Source organism: Pogoniulus pusillus, chromosome 13 (assembly GCF_015220805.1).
Source record: "Pogoniulus pusillus isolate bPogPus1 chromosome 13, bPogPus1.pri, whole genome shotgun sequence".
Classification (NCBI taxonomy): domain Eukaryota; kingdom Metazoa; phylum Chordata; class Aves; order Piciformes; family Lybiidae; genus Pogoniulus; species Pogoniulus pusillus.
The window spans coordinates 16,423,069-16,445,374 of NC_087276.1; the positions used below are offsets into that span (position 1 = coordinate 16,423,069).

Here is a 22,306-nt window from a genome sequence, read left to right on the forward strand (position 1 = left end):
CTGGCCGCCCCACGCCGCCAGTCTGGCTCGCTCGGGATAAATCACATCAAGGATGGAGGGGATGAGGGAGAAGGCGGGCGGGCAGGGGGACAAAGAGGAGGAGGAGAGGACCAAACCTCTGCCCTTCAGCACGCCCAGCGCCTGCTGGACCACCGGCGATGCCGTCCGCCACCTCTATCCATCGTCGCCGCTCGGCTGTCGGGGTGCCGGGGACGCGGTGGCCGCGATGTCCCCTTGGTGAGGGGGGCTCAGTCCATCCCCGGCTCCCCGCTGCTCAGGGAGTGGGGTGGAAGGGGAGGACGGGAAGGTTGTAATCTGAATCCCCTCCCTTCCCACTGATGTTTCTGGGTGTTTGGAATGGGAAAGGCGCTGACCTCAGCCTCTAACCCCGGCGAGCCCGGCGATCGGCTGGGCAAACACGGGGGGAGATCAAAGGCAGAATGCGGAAAGCCTGCAAAGAGGGATAGTGAAAGGAGGGGTGTGGGGGGACACAAAAGAACCCGCCCGGCCCATGGAGACGAATTCCAGCAGGATGAGAAAACAGCCAGAGCCTGTGGCCCACTCGGGCAGAGCTACTGATGGGGATACCCGCGGAGCCCTCTCTGCGGGCATGTGAGCAGTGGGCTGGCCTGGGAGCCCCTCACCCCGCACCTCACCTCTGGGCACCCACCAGCAGCCCAGGAGTCTGTGTCCCTGCTGCTCATCCCAGTCTCCAGCCGGCAGCCCACCGGTACCACACGCCACTGCCCAGCACGGGACTCTGGCTCGCCTGAAAGGGTGGATGCCACCCAGTCACCCCGGAGGGGTTCACCCAGACCTTGGCAGCCCCCAGCCCTCCCTCCCCGCTGATGTAGGGCCTGGCTGGCATTCCTTAGGTTGGAGGACAGCGCCTGGCCGTTCCCGGTGGCACTGCTTAGGCACACTGTGCCAGGGCTTCATTGCAGCCACTGCCTCCCCGAGCACGTCCCGCAGCCGGCCCTAAGCTGCCAGGAGCCGGCCCGGACTCCCCGGCCAGATTTCCCTAATCCCCGCTGGAGACTGACCTGCAGCAGGAGCATTTCACGGCACTGCGAGAGCGTTAACCCTTCGGGCCCTGCTCAGAGCCCTCCTCGCCCACCGCCTCAGCTACTGGGAAGCAGCAAACGCACCCGAGGGGGGTTTGTCCCGGAGGGGGGTGGGGGGTAACAGCTCAGTTACCTCCAGCTTCCCCTCTGTGGGGCTGCAAACCAGGTCCGGGGGCAGGTGGTGAAGGGGACAAAAAAGTGTGGAGAGCCTTTCTCGAGTACTTCTTTTGGGGGTAGCCAACCCACCTGCACCCCTTGGCCTGGTGCAGTGGGGGTCCTCCCCCCCGGGAGCTGCAGGCACCAAAAGGTGCTCTCCCCATCCCGCAGCTCCCGGGGTGGGGGAGGATCCCCACTGCACCAGGCCAGGCATTCCGGGAGCGATACCCTTCGTGGTGGCATGAGCAGGACACAGCCACCGTGCCCCAGCGCTCTGACCTCCCACCGGTGCTGCTGGCACAGCACCGCAACCTCCGGCCGCTGGCGCTGCCCTGCCTGAGCATCCCCCAGGGCTGGCACACGGGCTCCGTGCCCGTGAAGCCCCATGGCACGGTCAGGCTCACATCAGCTCGCCTCGAAAGCATGGAGCTCGGCCCGGGGCTGCACCCGTGGTGCTAAGCAGCCGCCCAAGGCGCTGGCCAGCCCTGGCGGCGGAGGGGAGGTTACGCCGCCCGGGGACTCCGGCTGGGGAGGCCGATGAGGTGTTTTGCAAACAGGGAATTGCATCAGGACAACCCAGCCCGGGAGCTGCCGGGGCCTGTACCCTGCCTGCCTTGGCAGGCCCAAGCCTCCTGGACCCACCCAGACAATCCCAGACACCAGCTGCCAGCAGCAGCACTGCACATGGAGATCCTTGATCCCCAAACCCAGCTCACTCTGGCTGGGAGTGGTGGGCTGCCATGGCACCTCGCTCCCTAGGGAGGCAGCCTCGGAGCATAGAGCCACTTTGGGACACCCTAGAAGGCCTTCCAAGGGTGCTGGTGCAGGAGGGAAGGCAAGAGGGGGAAGAGAAAACCTGGAGCTCAGGTTGTCCCACCCCACGCTAGGCTCCACGTGGTCACAGCAACAAAGCCTGAGGAGATGCCAAGATGCTGGCACTGGGGTTTGGGTGGGTTCCTGCCCTGTATCTGCTCTCCAGAGCTGGGAGCTGGCCCATTTCTGCCGCTGGAGCTGGGGAGCAGCCTCTGAGGGCTGTCCCTGGCCCGTGTTTCACACCAGAGCCTGAGATGTCTCATCCCCATGTCACCCAGATCAAAAGCGGTGAGGCTGGGACAAGTGCTGACCTCTGTGCTGGAGCCTGCCTGGGTGCAGCATGGTTGGAAATGCAGCTCCTGACAACTGAAGACCCTCACCCATGCCTGGGGACAGCCCTGGAGCCTCTTCCAGTGTTTCTTCACTAGCAGCAGCTGAAGAAAAAGTGACCTACCCTATAGCGGACCAAGGCCATGAGAGCCTTCCACCATCGAAGACTCAAAGCAGCCCTAACTTCAGTCTCTCCAAACTGCTCCCTTCCACCCATCCAAGCAACTCCCCAATCCCCAAAACAGGCATTTTTGGGGGTCACTTGTGAAGCTCCAGACACGACGGTCCAACCTTCCTCCCCTTGAGCCCAGGGAGCAGAGGAAGCAGCTCAGCACCCCACACCTCAGGGACAGGCACAGCAGCGTGCAGCCCTTACCCTGCACCCTGGCAGGGCTCCTGCCTCCACAGGGCACTCACAGGGGACTGCATCCTTACGTTCACAAGCAGCTCAGGTGCCATCAAATGGATGAAGGTCGCTGTTTCTTCACAGCCTGCGTGGTTCAACCCCCCAGGGGTTCAGAGAAACGCACTCAGCCAGGGAGGACCTGAAGCAGCCCAGGGCAACCTGTTCCCTCTGCTTTCTCCAGGGAACAGGGATCGCTGGACCTCCCCCAGCCTCTCTCCGACGCTCCGGGTGTTCTCCTGCCCTGCTGCTGGCAGTAGACAGCTGCAGACCAGGCTGCTCCAGCAGGATGGGCTCTGGCTGGCCCCTACCCCACCTGAAACCACACACAGCCTTTGTTTTGGCTCTGCCGGGCCAGACACTTCCAGAACCCCCCTGAAAAGGAAAAAAAAATAAAAAGGCTCCGTGACTCTTCCCTGATCAGGCTTTCACCTTAGCTCCAGGGTTTTCCCGGCTGCAGACACTATCTCATTTCCCCCCTGCCCCCTCCCAGCCCTGCCAATTACTCCTTAAGCTGTTAAAACAAGCGTGGCCAGTCTGGTACGAAGTGGAAAATCTGATCCCAGGGAAGCCAGCAGGCAGGGGAAAAGGGAGGTCATGGGGAGGTGGGCTGGGAGCGGGAGAGAAAAAGGTCAGGCAAGAAGTTCCCCTACACCCCAGGAGCCAACTCCCATTCTTTGGGGCTCCCAGCCCCAGTCAGTGTCTCCAAATGCCATCTCAGTGCCAGGGATGCTCCCTGCGGCCCGTGTCAGGACAGGCTGGGAGAGCTGAGTCTGTTTAGCCTGGAGAAGGCTCAGGGCATTCCTGAATGGCATGGACCAGGACATCTAAAGTGGCTGCTATGGATGGAGACTCCCTTTGTATGATGTCCCGTAGCAAAGACAAGGGGTGATGGGGACAAGTTCCTGCTGGGGAGACTCCCATTGGACTCCAGGAGAAAATGCTTCCTCACAAGCACAGCCAGACACTGGAATCAGCTCTCAGAAGCAGCAGAGGAGTGCCCTGCATTGGGTGAAGACTCAGTTTGGCAGGCTGCTGGGCAGGCTCTATTCAACTGCACTGTGACCTGGAGAGGTTGGGCCAGGTGGTTCCTGGGGCCCCTTCCACCCTGGCATTCTGTGATCTTCTCCATGTCAAAGTCACATCTATCTCAGGCTGTCTATGAGCTTGTTCCAGGCTGGGTGAATACTGCTGCAGCTCTCGCTCCTCACTCCCCAAGGACCACCTGGACACAAAGTGGCAGTTCAAGGCATCTACTGCAACCCCCACAGGCAGGGACACCTCTCAACTAGCCCAGGCTGCACAAGGTCTCATTCAACCTGGCCTTGAACAGCCCTAGAGAAGAGGCAGCCACAGCCTCCCTGGGCAGCCTGTGTCAGACTCTCAGCACCCTCACACTCAACTTCTGCCTCAGCTCCAAACTTGGTCTCAGGCACCCTCAGCAAAAGTCCTCTGTAGCTTTCCTGCAGGATCCCTGCAGGCACTGGCAGGCAGCTCTGAGGGCCCCCCCTGGAGCCTTCTCCTCTCCAGGCTGCACTCCCCCAGCTCCCTCAGCCTGTGCTCACAGCAGAGCTGCTCCAGCCCTGGGATCATCTTTGTGGTCTGCTCTGGCCTCACTCCATCACCTTTGTGTCCTCCTCCTGCTGGGGACAGCAGCACTTGAGGCAGGATTGGAGGTGAGGTCTGAGCAGAGCAGAGTCCAGGGGCACAATCCCCTCTCTTGCCCTCTGCCCATCCTCCTCCAGTTGCTGCCCAGCACACAGCCTCCTGCTGGGCTGCATCAGGGCACTGCTGTCTCCTGGGGAGATGCTCAGCACCCAACACTCCCACTGCTCTTTCTTCAGGGCTATTCTCAACCTCCTCTGTACCCAGCCTGGACTGGTGCCTTGAACCACTAGTGAACATTTTGGGGCAAAACTCCTATTTATCCCCAGCCCACAGGAAAACAGAAGACAGCTTCTGCAGCTTTCCAGTGGCAGTTCAAAACAGCAACAACGACGACAAAAAAGAGGTTTTAATTTATACAAAAACAAACCCATGGAGAATCAGTTGAACAATGTTGACTGTACAAGGGAATACAAAAATAAAAGGAGAGTCCAAAACCAAACCAAACCAAACCAAACCGACGACAGCAACAACGACAACAAGAGCCCAACCCGACCAAGCAACCAACCAACGCAGGAATGGCCCAAGTGTTGGAGAGCAGCTACAGAGTAGTGTTGACATCAGATGCAAGACTCTTTTCTTTTTAAATAATGTAAAATAAACTATTAAAAAAGTGGTTCTGTGGTGGCTCCTTTGCTTTGCTGAGCAATGGCTCCAGGTCAATCTTCCACCCTCACTGCACACCACCGAGACCTTCCAGAGCGAAACCCAACCCAGGCATAGGGGAGAAGGGCAAAGAGAGGTGTCTCAGGTGGCCATGTCAACCCAGGCAGAGGTACGAGGAGTTCCTCCAGCCAATGCAGCAGCTCCATGGGCTCGGGCAGGGAGCCTCCATCCCTCCTCAGCCCACGCAGCCTGGCAGAGGGGCCCCGCGGTGCCCGGCTGGAGTCTGCCAGGAGAAGTCTTTGCCTTCCGCGGTGCCCATCACCTGTTGGCTGTATATCCCCGGGACTGCTGAGCCAGCGATTGTCTTCTGCTGCCTGTTAAGTGATGGGGAACAGGTGCCAGGCAGCCCAGACAGGTTCTCCAAATCCCCCCGGCCTTGGCGCTGAGCTGGGCCGCGCCTTTGCTCTTCAGCCAAGCCAGCACTACAAAGGATTCTTCTCCCTGCCCTCCATCTGCCTGCGGTGGAATTCTCTCCTTGCTCATTTGAGCCGGCTGATAAAGCATGCAGGGGATGAGCCAAGAGACACACCCCTGAGCCACCCCGTGTCCTGCGGGGAGGGGGACAGCTCCTCCGGCTCCCAGGTTGGCTGAGGAGCAGGTGGAAGGAGGGAGGGATGTGCCTGCACAAAGCAGGGCCCGTCAGCCGCAGCGGCGGCTTCATTCTGCCCATGCAATGCAACAAGCTGCTCTTGGGGAGGGGGCACAGAAGCATGCCCGGGCCTTGAAGAGCAGCAGGAAGATGGCAGCGCTGCACTGGCTGCTCTCCTTGCCGAGGAGGAGCAGCAGAAGTTCACTCTCTCCCACGCTACCCACAACCTACACATCCTGGCTGCCTACCAGCATCCATCTCGGCAGCTTGGTGCCACCACCAGGCCTCACCCAGAGGCGTGAGAAGAGCTGGGTGCTGTTCCCAAGTCTCCAGGTGAATTTCCAGCAGAGATCAGCCATGGGACAAGGCCAGGGGAGCACATGGTCCTGCTTGGCACGAGATCCTCCCCACTAGGCGCACACCCCAGGCTCTTCGCGCTGGGCACAGGTCCTCCTCTCAGCTCCAGGAGTGGTCCTATGGAGCCCAGCAGTTTGCTTCCCCCTTTCCTGGCACTGCCACGAGAGCCGAGTGCATTCCCCACGATGGGACCTGCTGGGGCTGCTGTTCCCCCACACGAATCTCTTCCACCTTCCCAGTGCCTGGCTCCTTCATGCTCCGGTGGGAAAAGCTGCTCCTGTGCTTTCCCCACTTTCATCCAGGAGGAGCCGCAGCGCTGCCAGCTCAGGCAGAAGGTCTTTGGACGGGCAAAGCAAACAGCAGGCAGGAGCTGAGGGCTGTGGCTTGGGGTGGCAGGAGCTCTGGAGACCACAGCTGAGGGTTTGCAGCAATAACGGACAAAATTCAGCCCTTTCCCTCTGCTTCAGGCGTGATGCTTCCAGCCTCTGCTCCTCAGCCCCTCTTCAGGGGATGCAAAGTGAGTAGGGCATTGGGCTGGACACGGAGCTGCTGCTTCATCCTGGCCCCTCAAGCTCCTTAACCTTCAGCCTTCCAGTCTTAGGGAACGATGGGAAGAAAGCAGCTTGGGGTATGGTAGAGGAACTGCTCTTCCTAACCCCAGCAGGAGCCCAGGTAGGGATTTCAGAGTCTCTTAAAGCATTGGGTATTGTTTTGATGGGAAAATCTTCTGCTTCTCCCCGCCCTGCTGCTGGCACTGGCAGAGGTAAAACCCAGTGCTGGTATTTACATGGCTGCATAAAAGTTTTCCCTGACTGCATCTTAAAAAACCCCTTACAAAACAAGTGCTGTATCCATACATATCTATATATGTATATATATATATATATAATATTTACACAGCTAAGGGCAGAAGGCAGCATCCTGCCTCCTGCCCCCTTGCTGCTTGGCCAACCCTTGCCTTGCTTTCTTGGTTGGTTTTTGTTCGTTTGCTTCTTTTGTTTTTGGCAACAGCAGGTTCACACCCTGGAGAAAATTGTCCTCAGTCCCCTGTCTCTTTTGCTTTCTCCTCCACTCAAGGATCTCTCTTGCAGCAGCAATCTGGTCAGGAGGCCAAGAGTTAACATTGCAGCACAGACCCCTCCTTGCCTACTCCCTTAAGCCTCTCAAGCTTCCATTAAATCCATTTCTCCATTCAGACTGGATGAGCTTCCCCCGACTCCCCCTTCAAACCCCACTTCCCCCCTCCCCTCCCCAATCCAGCAGCTGCTGAATTTTCCACCCCAGGCCGAGAGGCAAAGCCCAAAGCATTCTTGGAGGGTCACTTGGCGGGGTCCTGTCCCTGCCAGCGCCGCGGGGTCCAGCCAGCACCGCGCTTCCCGTGCGGAGCCAAAAGGTGAGCAGGCTCCCGACGCCCCCTGGCCCCAGGGCACCCAGGCGGGGAGAGGGCTGAGCGTGCCAACAGCTGTCCACGGGTGGGCTCCCAGCTCCCGGCCCCTGCGTGTCCTGCTAGGAGATCTTGCAGTTGTTGCGTGAGCAGTTCTGTGGGGGGCTCTGGGGCGGCCGAATGGATTTGGATCTCTTCAGGCTGTTGCCTTTGCTGCCGCCACCGCCGCCGCTGCTGGCCAGGGAGTAGGAGCGGCCGTGCATCATCACCGCGTTCATCCCGTTGGCCATGGAGAAGGACTTCAGGTGGCTCTTGATGGTGACAGGCAAGGGCAGCTTGTCGATGAGGTGGACTGGGGTGCAGGAAACGATGGCTCGGCAGCACAGGTCCTGCAAGCTGAACACTGCGGGGGTAAAGAAAGGGACAGTCAGGGGTGCCCTGAGACAGGACAAGGCTGCAAAGCTGCAACATCTGGAGCAGTGGAGGCTGAGAGCCCTGGGGCTGAGAGCCTGCAGAAGAGCAGCCCCAGAGGGCATCTGAGCAATGCTCAGCAAGAGCTAAAGGAGCTGTGGGGAGCAAGAGGCTGGGGCCAGACTCTTGTCAGTGGTGCCCAGGGACAGCGCAAGGGGCAACGGGCACAAAGTAGTAGCCAGGAGGTTCCTGCTGAGCAGGAGGAGAAAGTAGTTTGTTGTGAGGGTGCTGGAGGCCTGGAGCAGGCTGCTCAGAGAGGCTGCGGAGTCTCCTTGTCTGGAGACTCAAGACCCATCTGGGTGAGTTCCTGTGTGACCTGCCCTGGATGCCTCTGTTCTGGTAGGGGGTTGGGCTGGGTGATCTCTAGCAGCCCATGCCAACCTCTGCCATTCTAATTTCCAGGGCTGTCTTGTCCCCACAGCTATTTCTTGTGCTGGGCAATTCCTGCTTGTTCAGGGAGAGATGCTAACAACTGTGAGGAACTTGGACACGGAGCTGCTTAGCTGGGATGCAAGCCTGGGACATCCCAGGCAAGCTCTGCTGTCCCAGGACATCAGCTTTGGTGTCCACACAGGGCTCAGATCCTGCCACCCTCCCTCTATGCACAGTGCCTGGGGCAGACAGCTCACACTACTGCAAGAGTTCTCCAGCCATCCTCTGGCTACCAGGACATGCCCAGAGAAGGCAACAAAGGTCAGCAAGCCCTGCAGCAGGACAGTCTCATCTGCGACCTGCTTTGGGGAGCAGCCCCCAGAGGGCCTGCTCTCTGCACAGCACCTACAGTAACAGAGATGCCACCAAGGCAGAAGACCCGGCCCGTTTTCAGGCTTCCCAGTTTCGTCTCAGCTCCCTGCACGCCTCTGGGAAGCCTCTTCGGAGGGGATTTGCGGCAAGTGGCCACACGAGGGCAGCGTTCACCTCCCGCCTGCCGGCAGAGCCACAAGCAGCCACAGGCTACAACACTGCCTCGGGAGGAGGCTAGGGGCAGGTGTCCGAGTGCAGCCCAGATGCTGCTCAGCATCCTTGCAGGAGCTTGAGGAAGCAGCCCGGTAGTCACAGAACCTTAGATGCTGGAAGTGACCTCCAGAGATCATCCAGTCCAACCTCCCTGCCAGAAGTCTGCACAGGAATGTATCCAGATGGGTTTGGGAAGCCTCCAGAGAAGGAGACTCCACAACCTCTCTGGGCAGCCTGCTCCAGGCCTCTGTCACCCTCATGGTGAAGCAGGTTCTCCTCATGTGGAGCTGAAACCTTCTCTGTTCCAGTTTGCAGCTGCTGCTCCTTGACTTACTGCTGCTGACCTCCAGTGCAGGCAACCTGGAGCTCAGCTTCAGCTTGCCTCACCCGAGGCACTTCTCCATCTGGGGTTGCTTTTGGATCCCACAGTGAGTGATAAACACATCTCCCACCGAGGCCCTGGCTCCCGCTCCTCCCCTTCAGCCCAGCCAGCTCTCAGGCCTGGCCCAGCCTGAGCCTGCCACCCCCACTGACCTCTGTTGGGCCTCCAGATCTTCTCCATGCCGTGGCGCATGAGGACGATGCGGGAGAGCTCGGTGAAGGACTCGATGACGTTGAAGTTGCAGAGGGGGCTGACCTCAAAGAAGGTCATGCAGTTCTTCTCCGCGTAGGCCCGGGCCTGCTCCGTGGGCACCTGCCTCTTGAAGGCCAGGTGGAGCCTGTTCCCCACCAGGATCCGAGGCACCCCGGGGGCATGCTTCAGAGAGGGCAGAGAGGAGAAATCGGCATTAGGGCTCAGTGCCAGCAACCAGGGAGTGCCAGCAGCGGGGCTGGAAGGGACCTCTGGAGATCACCCAGCCCAAACCCCTGCCAAAGCAGGGCACCCACAGCAGCTTGCCCAGCAGCACAGTGCCCAGCTGCCCTTGGAAGCTCTCCACACAAGGACACTCCACAGCCTCTCTGGGCAGCCTGCTCCAGGCCTCCAGCACCCTCACAACAAACAACTTTCTCCTCCTGCTCAGCAGGAACCTCCTGGCTGCCACTTTGTGCCCATTGCCCCAAGGCCTGGCCATGTGCACCACTGACAAGAGTCTGGCCCCAGCATCTTGCCCCCCACAGCTCCTTTAGCTCTTGCTGAGCATTGCTCAGCTGCCCTCTGGGGCTGCTCTTTTGCAGGCTCTCAGCCCCAGGGCTCTCAGCCTTTGCTCCTCCCAGAGCTGCTCCAGAGCTCAGCTGTACCAGCAGTGAGGGGCAAAGTGCTCTGTGCCAGAGGGCACTGCCAGGCTGTCCTGCTGCACAATAAGAAGACATCCCCTCCCCAGCCCATTTCACATGAAAGCTTCCTAACTGTTCTGACCATCCTACCATTCTGGATTTATCCAAAGGTGGAGGGCAGACACTGAACCCCTTAGGAGTGTTTGGGTTGGAAAAGATGTTTTAGACCATTGAGCCCAACCATTAACACTGCCAGGACACCACTGAGCCAGGGCCTTCAGCACCACAGCTACACAGCGCTGAAACCTCTCCAGGGATGGGGGCTCTACCACTGCCCTGGGCACCCTGGTCCAGGTCTTAACCACTCTTTCAGTGAGGAAGTTCCTTCTGATGGCCAACCTAAACTTCTCTTGAAGCTGACTCCTCTTGTCCTGTCCCTTGCTCCTAGGAAGCAGAGCCCAACCTCCAGCTGGCTTCAGGCTCCTCTCAGAGAGCTGCAGAGAGCAATGAGCTCTGCCCTCAGCCTCCTCTTCTCCAGGCTGCACACCCCCAGCTCCCTCAGCTGCTCCTCCCCAGCCCTGTTCTCCAGACCCTTCCCCAGCTCTGTTGCCCTTCTCTGGGCCTGCTCCAGCCCCTCAATGTCCTTCTGGGAATGAGTGGCACAAAACTGAAGGCAGGATTTGAGCTGTGTCCTCACCAGTGCCCAGTCCAGGGGCATTTATTATTGGACTGTGTGCATTCCCTCTCCATAGCAGAGCCATGCCCATATCAGGGGTGGCACCTCAGGTGCCCCCTGCCCCAGTGCCTGCTGCAGAGCAGCACAGGTGCTGCCCCAGGCCACTCACCTCATCGATCTCCTTGATCCATCGGTCAATGCCGTCGAAGGACCAGCGATTGGTGATGTCATACACCAAGAGAATGCCCTGGGGGAAGGAAACCAGGAGCAAATCAGCAAGAGTCACAGTGGGCAGGCTGAAAGTCCAACTCCACAGGCAGAGAGCAAAAGGCTGAAGGGCAGAAGGTGTCTCCAGCTGCACTGTTTGTGTGTCTGCTGGGGCAGAAATGGAGACAACAGATCTGGGCTAACTCAGTCCCAGACCATGAGAGAAGTTTTTACTCCTGGTTGGGCTTGGATCTCTCTCAAATCGTTTCCAAAGCAGCAGTTCCTGCTGGAGGAGCAGAGGAACTTGGTGACTGTGGATCTGCAGGGGCAAAACACTCTTCTGTCACAAACCTGACACAAACTCAGAGGCAGAAACAGACCTTTGCTTTTCCCCTCATGCAGAAAGCTGCACTCATAGATTCACTGAACGGCAGGGGATGGAAGAGACCTCTGGAGATCATCCAGTCCTACCCCCTGCCAAAGCAGGGCACCCACAGCAGCCTGCCCAGCAGCACAGTGCCCAGCTGCCCTTGGAAGCTCTCCACACAAGGACACTCCACAGCCTCTCTGAGCATCCTGCTCCAGGCCTCCAGCACCCTCACAACAAACAACTTTCTCCTCCTGCTCAGATGTAACCTCCTGGCTGCTACTTTGTGCCCACTGCCCCTTGTCTTGGCCCTGGGCACCACTGACAAGAGTCTGGCCCCAGCCTCTTGCTCCCCACAGCTCCATTAGCACTCGCTGAGCCCCTCTGGGGCTGCTCTTCTGCAGGCTCTCAACCTTTGCTCCTCCCAGAGCTGCTCCAGGCCCCTCAGCAGCTTTGCAGCCTGCCCTGGGCTCTCTCTAGCAGCAGATCCTGCCCCTGCAGGCTGGGCTCTGCCAAAGGCAGTCAGAGTGGCTTTGATGTCACCACTGCACCTGCAGAGAAGGAACAAAGCACAACAATGGTGGCAAACTCCAGAGGGTTAGCTGAAAGGTCTCACTCTAAGACCTTCCCCCCTGCTCTCTGGCCCACATCCTTATTCCCTGCACATCACCCTCCCATCCACAACTCCCTTCCTCATCACCCCTTGAGCTGCAGCACCAGGACGGGCACAACTCAAGGCAGGTTTGTGTCTGCAGCCATGAGGCAGAGCCTCCATTCCTGCCCTAAACCCAGACTCAGGACCACAAGCAGACTGTTGGCTATCACTGGGGTCCACAGAGCTCCTGCTGAGTGAGCTGTCCTTGGGTCACAGCATTTCTGAGGACTGACAGAACAGCAGGCTGAGCATGGCCTGCAGGCTCACCAGCAGCAGCAGCTACCGCTCACTGCCAGCTGGGTACAGCCAGCACTTGGAGAAGCCTCTGGAGCCACAGCCTGGTTGCAGCTCTGCCCTCATCTTTCTGTCTTCTTGTCATTCTCATTGACATTTCAAGTGACAGCAGCCACTCGAGGTTACTCTGCAGAAGGCAGCTGAACTCTCCCCGAGGTGAGAATCACACAGGACCTGGCACTGCAGGAGGAGCAGCCTGGTGGGGAAGGCAGCACCAGCTGAGAGGTGGCCCAAGGGCAGTCAGAGCAGGCTGAGGGCAAGACAAAGCACAGCCTGCAAGACAAACCAGCCTGAGCAGACTGCAGGGCAACAGAGCACTGAGCAGCAGGCTCAGCAGAACCAGACCCCTCTGACTCAAGGGGATCCCCCAGGAACAGCTGTCCTGGGGGCAGGTCCCCACTGTAGGCAAAAAGGGATCTTCACATGGCAAAGGGAAGTCCCAGCTGACAGCCTGGTCCATCCTAGCAGATAACAGAATCCCAGGCTGCTTTGGCTTGGACAGAACCACCAACATCATCCAGTTTCAATTCCCTGCCATGGGCAGGGACTCCTCCCACCAGCACAGGTTGCTCAAGGCCTCATCCAGCCTGGCCTTCAACACCTCCAGGGAGGTTGTGGATCACAGAATTACAACCTGTGCCAGTCTCTCCCCACCCTCACTGCAAACAATTTCCTCCTCATCTCCACTCTCAGTCTTCCCTCTCCCAGCTTAAAAACATTGTCCCTCGGCCTGGCACTCCCAGCCCTTGTCAAAAGTCCCTCCTCAGCTCTCCTGCAGCCCCTTCAGGTATTGGAAGGCTGTTCTGAGGTCTCCCTGGAGTCTTCTGTTCTCTGGGCTCAGCAGCCTCAACTCAGCCTGGCCCCACAGCAGAGGTTCTTCAGCCCTCTGAGCATCCTCACAGCCTCTTCTGGACCCTCTCCAGCAGGTCCAGGTCCTTCTTGTGCTGGGGGCCCCAGAGCTGGAGGCAGTGCTGCAGGTGAGGTCTGAGCAGAGCAGAGGGGCAGAATCCCCTCCCTGTGCTGCTGCTCTCCCTGCTCTGGCTGCAGCCAGCACACAGCTGGCTCTGGGCTGCCAGTGACCAGTGCTGGCTCCTGGGCACTTTGGCACCAACTGACACCCCCAAGGCCTTCTCCTTAGGGCTGCTCTCAGACACTCCTCACCCAGCCTGGATTTGTGCTTGAGATTGCCCTGACCCAGTTGCAGGACCTTCCACTTGGCCTTGTTGACCTTCACGAGGTTGCCTTGTGCCCAGCTCTGCAGCTTGTCCCTCTGGATGGATCCTTCCTTCCAGCTGGCAGCTGCACACCTCAGCTTGGTGTCACCTGCAAACTGCTGCGGCTGCCTCAGTCCCAGTGCCCATGTGGCTGACAAAGACGTTACACAGCACTGGTGGCAGAACTGACCCATGAGGGACACCTATGTGCAGCACAGTAAGGGAGTGAGCTGCAGAAAGGCCCTAGCATGCATCCTGCTACCAGTCAGAGCCCATCGAGCCCCAGCAGAGTTGCTCCTTTAGTTCCTGAAATGGAAAATCCACTAGAGAGATGGGAAACACAAACTACCCAGAGCTCCTGGAACACAGCTCTAAAGCTCTGCTGCTGCCAAAGCCCACAAGACATTGGAGGGGGGAGCAGCCTGTGCAAGAGGCATGAATGTGACATCCTCCCTGTCCATGGAAAAATAATCATCAGTCTGACATCTGCAGCACATGGGAAGGCACAAGGCCAGGACAGCTGAGCCACAGAAGCACTTCAAACCTCATCGGCAAGTCACGTCTCGAGCTGAGCTTCACCTACAGCAAGCACTGGCTCGGAAGGGACCTCAGAGATCAGCCAGCTCCATGGGCAGGGACACCTCCCACCGGCCCAGGGTGCTCAAGGCCTCATCCAGCCTGGCCTTCAGCACCTCCAGGGAGGTCGTGGATCACAGAATCACTGAATGTGACTGAAGATCACATTCTGTGATCCACAACCTCCCTGGGCAACCTGTGCCAGTCTCTCCCCACCCTCACTGCAAACAATTTCCTCCTCCTCTCCACTCTCAGTCTCCCCTCTCCCAGCTCAAAGCCATTGTCCCTCAGCCTGGCATTCCTAGCCCTTGTTCAAAGTCCCTCCCCAGCTCTCCTACAGCCCCTTCAGCTACTGGAAGGCTGCTCTGAGGTCTTCCTGGAACCTTCTCTTCTCCAGGCTCAGCAGCCTTAACTCACCCAGCTTGTCCCCACAGTAGAGGTTCCCCAGGCTCTGATAATCTTTGTGGCTTCCTCTGGACTCTTTCCAGCAGCTCCAGGTCCTTCTTGTGTTTGGGTCCCACAGCTGGCCCCAGCCCTGCAGGTGAGGTCTCCCTGGAGCAGAGCAGAGGGGCAGGATCCCCTCTCTCCATCTCTGCTCACACTGCTTTGGATGCAGCCCAGGCTGCCCTTGGCCATCTGTGATGCCAGTGCCCATTGCTGTCTCCTGTCCAGCACAGACAGGGACCTGCTGCAGCAGGGCCAGAGGAGGCCACAGCAGTGCTGGCAGGGTGGAAGCTCTGCTGTCAGGCCAGGCTGGCAGAGTTGTGGGTGTTCAGCCTGGAGAGGGGAAGGCTCCAGGGAGACCTCCTGGTGGTCTTGCAGTGCTTCAAGAGGCCAGAAGAGAGCTGGGGACAGAGTTTTGAGCAGGGCCTGTGGTGGCAGGCCAAGGGGGGATGGTTTGAACTGAAAGAGGGAGATTGAAAGTGAAGGGAGAAAGGTTTGGCACTGAGTGTGGGGAGAGCCTGTCCCAGGCTGTCCAGAGTTGGGAACTGCCCCATGGCTGGTACCACTGCAGGTCAGGTTGTGTGGGGCTGTGAGCAATCTGCTCTAGTTGCAGCTGTTGCTGCTGAGTGCAGAGGGTTGGACTGGATGAGCCTGAAAGATCCTTTCCAACTCAACCCACTCTTGATTTTCCATAACTAAAACACTCCACTGAACCAAAGCTGCTGCTTCTCCAGAAGCCAACCAATAATCCCTTACTAGCAGGATCCACCACATTTCAAATGCAGTTTGAACCAAAAGCAGAGACTCTGAGCTTTCTGTTCTCTTTTTTTCATGTCTCTTTCCACTTCCAGCTTCCAGGGTTTCGCATGTGAAGGAAGGAGAGCCAGGAAACAACAAAGCAGAGAGCTTTGTGAGCCCCTTCCAAGGCCAACTGCCAGCAAGTGCAGCAAAGTCTACTGAACTCCCCTCAGCTAAGAGAAACAGGCCCAGATCCAGCTGGTGCAGACTGCTTTTGCAGGAGCGTGCTCAAGGAGGACAGAGCTCTTCAGCTTGCTGGCAGCTGCCACCTGGATCTTCCTGGGTTTTTTTTCCAGTGGGGATTCTGGGACGCATAAAGAAGTGTGGCAGTAGGTTAAGGGAGGTTCTCCTCCACCTCTGCTCTGCCCTGGGGAAACCACATCTGGAACACTGTGTCCTGTTCTGGGCTCCCCAGTTCAAGAGGGATCCGCTGCAGAGAGCCCAGGGACGGGCTATGAGGATGATGAAGGATCTGGAACATCTCTCCTATGAAGTGAGACTGAGTCAGTCCTGGGGCTGTTGAGCCTGGAGAAGAGAAGCCTGAAAGGGAACCATATCAATGTCTATAAATACATGAGGGGTGAGGAGCAAGAAGAAAAGGCCCAGTGGTGGGGCCCAGTGACAGGGCAAGGGGCAATGGGCACAAAGTAGGACCCAGGAGATTCCATCTGAGCAGGAGAAGAAAGTTGTTTGGTGTGAGGGTGCTGAAGGCCTGGAGCAGGCTGCCCAGAGAGGCTGTGGAGTCTCCTCTGAAGACTTCCAAAACCCACCTGGATGAGTTCCTGCGTGAGCTGCCCTGGGTGATCCTGCTTGGCAGGAAGTTTGGACTGGATGATCTCCAGAGGTCCCTCCCAACCCAAACCATTCTGTGGTTCTATGATTCTTTAAGTAAGAATAAGGATAAACCATGCAGCAGAAGAAGGAGCCCCAAGGCCTCAGGAGCAGTGTGGAAGGTCAGGAGCACCCAATCTGCTGTCTGCCAGCTCACTCTCCAATCACAGCACAGCTCCAGGCACTCAGGATTAGAGTTCAACTTGTCAAGCAGAGCTTCCCAAAGGTCAGAAGACACCAGGCCAGGTTGTTTGATGTCTTTCACACCTTGCACTGGGCTGCAAGGGACCCTCCAAGGGCATCTTGTCCAACCCCTGCAGGCAGCAGGGATATCTCCAGAGTAGGTAGCTCAGGGCCATATCCAATCTGATCTTGAATGTCTCCAGGGATGTCCTCAACCACCTCCCTGGGCAGCCTGTGCCAGTCTCTCCCCACCCTCACTGTGCAGAGCTTCCTCCTGGCGTCCAACCCAACTCCGTCCTGCTCCAGCTCCAAACCATTGCCTCTTCTCCTATCCCCTCAGGCCCTTCTGAACAGTTCCTCCCCAGACTGTCTGGAGGTCCCCTGCAGATATTGAAATGCAGCTTTGAGGTCTCCTTGGAGCCTTCTCTTCCTGGTGTGCACAAGCACACCAAGTCCCTGCTGGGAAGAAGCACTCACACAACGACCTCAGCACTGTCTAGGCAGGTGATGGGTGGCCAGGAAAGTGTCACTTGCTGTACTCTCCACTGATGGAACAAAGCTGCTGCTGAAGGAGCCTGGAGGACCCCTCCAGCCTGGAATTCTCAGAGCCACAGGATGAAGTAAACCATAAACAAAAGATGCAGGGCTGACAGCAAGCAGAACACTTTGTCTCTCTTGCCTGCTCCTTGGGAGCTACGTGTGGTCATGGCTTCCAGCTGGCACCTCAGACCTTGGCTCGTGGGCTGCTGTGTCCTGCTGCCAAAGCACTTCCCAACAGCACACCATGCTAGGGGGGACTATTTATCAGTGAGCTTTTGGTAAACATCTTGGCAGGCAGGGGGGACTCCTCCAGCAGCTGGACAACCCCTGCACAATGATAGGAGGCACGTTAAGGTATTTGCAGCAACCAAGACAGCCAGAAGGCAGAGCAGAGCCAACATCTCAGAGCCTGCTGAGCTGCCCAGGAAGTCTCCAGCCTGCATGCTAAGAAGCCCTGAATGAGACGAGCAGCAGCTGATCAAATCACCTGCCTGAGCAGAAACCACAGCCTGACACCATGCACTGGGTTGGAAGGGACCCTTGCCCAACTCCCTTGTAGGCAGCAGAGACACCTCCAACCAGGGCAGGCTGCCTAGGGTCACAGCCAATCTGATCTTCAACATCTTCAGGGATGGGGCCTCAAACACTTCCCTGGCAGCCTGTGCCAGTCTCTCCCCACCTTCACTATGCAGAGCTTCCTCCTGGTGTCCAATCTAACTTTGCCCTGCTCCAGTTTTAAACCATTGCCCCTTAGTCTGGAATTGTTTCCAAGAGGCAGAGATGTGGTGCTGAGTGCCATGGTTTAGTCCCAGCCTTGGCAGAGTTGCTTGGACTGGATGAGCTTAAAGAGCTTTGCCAAAGAAAATGGTTTTGTTCTATGATTCCAGTACCTGCAGGAGGCTACACAGCCTCTCTGGGCAGCCTGCTCCAGGCCTCCAGCACCCTCACAACAAACAACTTTCTCCTCCTGCTCAGATGCAACCTCCTGGTTGCCGCTTTGTGCCCCTTGCCCCTTGTGCTGTCCCTGGGCACCAATGACAAGAGTCTGGTCTCAGCCTCTTGCCCCCCACAGCTCCTTTAGCTCTTGCTGAGCATTGCTCAGATGCCCTCTGGGGCTGCTCTCCTGCAGGCTCTCAGCCCCAGGGCTCTCAGCCTTTGCTCCTCCCAGAGCTGCTCCAGGCCCCTCAGCAGCTTTGCAGCCTGCCCTGGACTCTCTCCAGCGGGTCTCTGTCTCTCCTGAACTGGGAGCCCAGAGATGGACCCAGGACTCCAGATGTGGCCTTCCTAGAGCAGAGTGGAAGGAGAACCTCCCTTGCTGGCCACACTCTTCTTCACGCTCCCCAAGATACTATTGGCCTTGCTGGCCACAAGGGCACATCGCTGCCTCCTGGAACTTGTTATCCCCCTGCACTCCCAAGTCCTTCCCCATCCCTCACTCCAGAATGGTGGTGACACCCAGTGCCTCTTGCTACCTACAGAGATCCCCTCCTTCTGATGCCTGAAGTGCTCCTTCCTCTCCAGAGCTCTTTACTAGCACCTGGAAGGTTTTCACAGCTGAAAGGAAAAGTCTCAACAAGGCACTCACCTGGGCTCCTCTGGAGTAGGATCTGAAAATGGTGCAAAACCTTCCTTGCCCTGATGTGTCCCTGCAAGGAGGAAAAGTGAGAGCTGTGAAATATGGTCAGCTGCATCCCCTGATGCACATCTCCTGCTGGACCTCCCAAAGGGTCATCAAAACAAATGCAAGTTTGGAGGGATCTTTAGAAGAGGTGTGGGACCCAAACCGCCCTGCAGGCTGGTCTGGGGAACCTTGCTGGGTGCATCACCACTTCTGGTTACAGACACACTCCAGAGGTGCTCACTGTCACTGTGCTTCCCATGGAAGGTGCAAACCAAAGCCACTCAGCTTCAGCACTGCTTTAAGATGGCTGAGAACAGACTTCATTTGACTCTCCTTGGGCGAGGGATTTTTCCCTCTACTTGTCTACAGTCCACTTCCATGTCAGAGTGAAACTGCAGAGCTCTCCTGGTCCTGGAGATTCACAGAATGGCTTAGGCTAGAAGGGACCTCAGAGTTCATCTACTCCAACTCATCTACAAGATTGCTCTGTCAGCTCCTCTGCAGGTTAAACCTCAGACAAAGCTTGACCAGAAGGATTCCAGCTGTCCCCCTGATGCTGACAGGTAAGTCAGGGGTCAGCCCTCCCATCTCCATGACACTGTCAGCTCACTCCAGAAGGTCCTGCTCTCCTGACACAAACCACAAGGTCTATTCATGACTCTTGTTTTAATGCTCTACTCAAGACACTGAGAAATATCCACCCTCTGTAGGGGCTAGGCATGTCCTATATTTTATCCCTCCTGCTTTCCTAACCTCTTGTCTGTATTTCTCATCCCAAGACTTCAGGAAAATCCAGAATTGCTTCCCTCAGTGACTGAGAGCTGCATGGGAGCATGGTCAGGGATGGCAGAGAAAGACTGAAACTGGGGCAGCTCTGCAGCGCTCAGCACAGACAGGACCTGCTGCAGCAGGGCCAGAGGAGGCCACAGCAGTGCTGGCAGGGTGGAAGCTCTACTGTCAGGCCAGGCTGGCAGAGTTGTGGGTGTTCAGCCTGGAGAGGAGAAGGCTCCAGGGAGACCTCCTGGTGGCCTTGCAGTGCTTCAAGGAGCCAGAAGATAGCTGAGGACAGAGTTTTGAGCAGGGCCTGTGATGGCAGGCCAAGGGGGGATGGTTTGAACTGCAAAAGGGAGATTGAGAGTGGAGAGAAGGGAGAAAGGTTTGGCACTGAGGGTGGGGAGAGCCTGGCCCAGGCTGCAGAGAGGTGGGAGCTGCCCCATGCAACAACTGCTCAGTGCAACATCCCCCCCAACACTCACCAGTGCTGCCCTCACAGTCAAAGCCTCCTAGAAGCACTCACCAGAGCTCCAGCTTGACCCTTCTGCCATCCAACAAGATAGTGGTGGTCTTGTAGTCAATTCCTGAAAGGAAAACAAGAAAGAAGATGAGCAAACCCTGAGCAAGTCTTCAGAGATGGGCACAGAAGCAGCTCTGCCCACCCACATCAAGCACTCTGTGTTACAGAGAGGCACAGAATAGGTTGGGCTGGAAAGGACCTCAAAGATCATCCAGTTCCAACCCCCTGCCATGGGCAGGGACAGCTCCCACCAGTCCAGCCTGCTCAAGGCCTCATCCAGCCTGGCCTTCAACACCTCCAGGGCGGTTGTGGATCATAGAATCACTGTGCTCCACAACCTCCACTGAGAGTGGAGAGGAGGAGGACATGCTTGAAGTGAGGGTGGGGAGAGACTGGCACAGGCTGCCCAGGGAGGTGGTTGAGGCCATCCCTGGAGACATTCAAGATCAGATTGGACATGGCCCTGAGCTACCTGCTCTGGTTGGAGGTGTCCCTGCTGCTTGCAGGGGTTGGACAAGATGCCCTTGGAGGGTCCCTTGCAGCCCAGTGCAAGGTGTGAATCTGTAAACAAAGCCCCTGGCCCCTTCCTGCACTCCTGCTACAGCACAAAGTGACTTCCAGTTGCCTTTAAGCACAGAATCACAGAATGGCTCAGGCTGGATGGATCTCAGAGATCATCTACTCCAGGGACACCTCTCAACCAGCCTAACCTGGCCTGGAACACCTCCAGGGATGTTGTGGATCACACAGTAATAGAGTCCTCAGCACCCTCCCTGTCAGCAGCCCAGGGAGAGCTCTCAGCACCCTCTGTACTGGCAGCCCAGGATGAATCCTCAGCATCCTCCATGCCAGCAGCCCAGGCTGAGTGCTCAGCACCCTCCCAGCCCAGGGTGAGTCCTCAGCAGCCTCCATTCTAGCACCCAGCTGGAGCAGTTAGAATCCCAGAGCCCTTTAAGCTCATCCAGTCCCAGAATCACATAACACATCCAGTTGGCAGAGCTCACAGAATGTGATTCTGTGACCCACAACCTCCCTGGAGGTGTCCCAGTGTCTCCCTCCCTCATACTTGAAGAACTTCTTCCAAGTCACCTCGCTCCATCAGCTCAGCTTCACTTTCCCCTCTTGCCAATGGATACCAAGCTCTGAATCTCTGCTAACCCCACCCTGCCCTTCCCTTCTCCTGCAGAAGAACCCTGCCCCCAGAGCCCAGCAGAGAAGTTTGTCAATAAAGCAAATGGGTTTTTTTCTGAGTCATCAGCAGGAGCTGCCTGGCAGTGGGGAAGGAAAAAAAAGAATGAATCCAAACAAACCAAATTAGATTTTGGCCTTCGTGGGGTGCCATAAAAAGCAGTGAAGATAATTAGCTGAAATCCCAACTATTTCCAGTGCTTCATCAGGGAAATAGGCACTCTGCATCCTCATCTTCCCCCAGAGACAAGGGAATGAATTGGATTTATTCTCAGGCAGAGACGAATCTCCCTCAACCCCAGAGATGGAGCAAAGCTGCTCTGCAACTGGGAGGGAGCATCCAGGCAGCTTTCTACCCAGCTCCTGAGCCAGGATTGTCCCTTGGCACAGGCTGAAGGGCTCTAAGGGCAGGGGATAAGGAAATTCAGTGCTCTCTTTCAGATGTCAAATGCCCACAGACTCTTGCTCCACAAAGAGCTGTCCCATTTCTCTTTGAGCACAACAGCTCCCTGCAAGCAGTGAGCCCTCAGCACCTCCGTGCCAGCAGCCCAGGGTGAGTCCTCAGCCTCCTCTTCCCCAGCCTCAACACCCCCAGCTCTCTCATCTGCTCCTCTCCAGCCCTCCTCTCCAGCCCCTTCCCCAGCTCTGTTGCCTTTCTCTGGAGCTGCTCAATGTCCTTCTGGGAGTGAGAAGCCCAGAAATGAACTCAGTATTTGAGCTGTGGCCCAGCAGAGGGGGATGATCCTGTCCTGCTCCTGCTGCCCACACCACTGCTCATCCAGGCCAGGCTGCTGGTGCCCTTCTTGCCCACCTGGGCACCCCCTGGCTCATCTTCAGCTGCTGTCACCCAGCACCCCCAGGCCCTTCTCCACCAACAGGTCTCCAGCCACTGTGCCCCAAGCCTGGAGCCTTCCTGGGGTGCTGTGGTCCAAGTGCAGCATGGCACATTTGGCCTTGGTGAAGCTTAGGGTTTGGGAGTCTCTGCTCTGATTTGCTGCAGCTGCTCAGCACTCAAAGCAGGACACAGCTCACAAGTGCAGCTCTGATGGAACTGGGCAGAATGCCCATGGCTCACTGCTGCTAGACACCTGGCATCAACCAGATTGGTCCTTGAAGCCTCACCACAGTGGGCGTCACCAGTGCTGGGCACCTCACAGGTTGAGCCTCAGAAACACACGGCAGCTGTGGCCCAGAAGCTGCTCCCCACATTGGCAGCTGAAGAGGAAGCCGAGCAGCCCAGCTGGCCCTCCCGTGCCCACCCTACAGCCCCAGCTCAGCCTCAGCTTCTTCCTCGTCCCAGGGATGTGAGTGACACAGTGCCACAGCAGCCACTAGATGCCACCAGTGC

At 57.5% G+C, this 22,306-nt stretch overlaps 1 protein-coding gene across 1 annotated transcript in view; it reads right to left on the reverse strand.

Annotated features, from left to right (window-relative positions):
• Nucleotides 1–7,298: 7,298 nt before the first annotated feature.
• The window catches only part of RAB40C (RAB40C, member RAS oncogene family), a 28,068-nt gene continuing 13,060 nt past the window's right edge, over nt 7,299–22,306 (reverse strand). The window contains exons 3-7 of the mRNA XM_064152683.1: nt 19,774–19,834; nt 18,441–18,501; nt 10,916–10,993; nt 9,390–9,612; nt 7,299–7,830 (exon numbers count right to left, since the gene is read on the reverse strand). Coding sequence (XP_064008753.1) covers nt 7,550–7,830; nt 9,390–9,612; nt 10,916–10,993; nt 18,441–18,501; nt 19,774–19,834 — 704 coding nt within the window. The 3' untranslated portion in view covers nt 7,299–7,549. The remainder of the gene's footprint in view (nt 7,831–9,389; nt 9,613–10,915; nt 10,994–18,440; nt 18,502–19,773; nt 19,835–22,306) is intronic.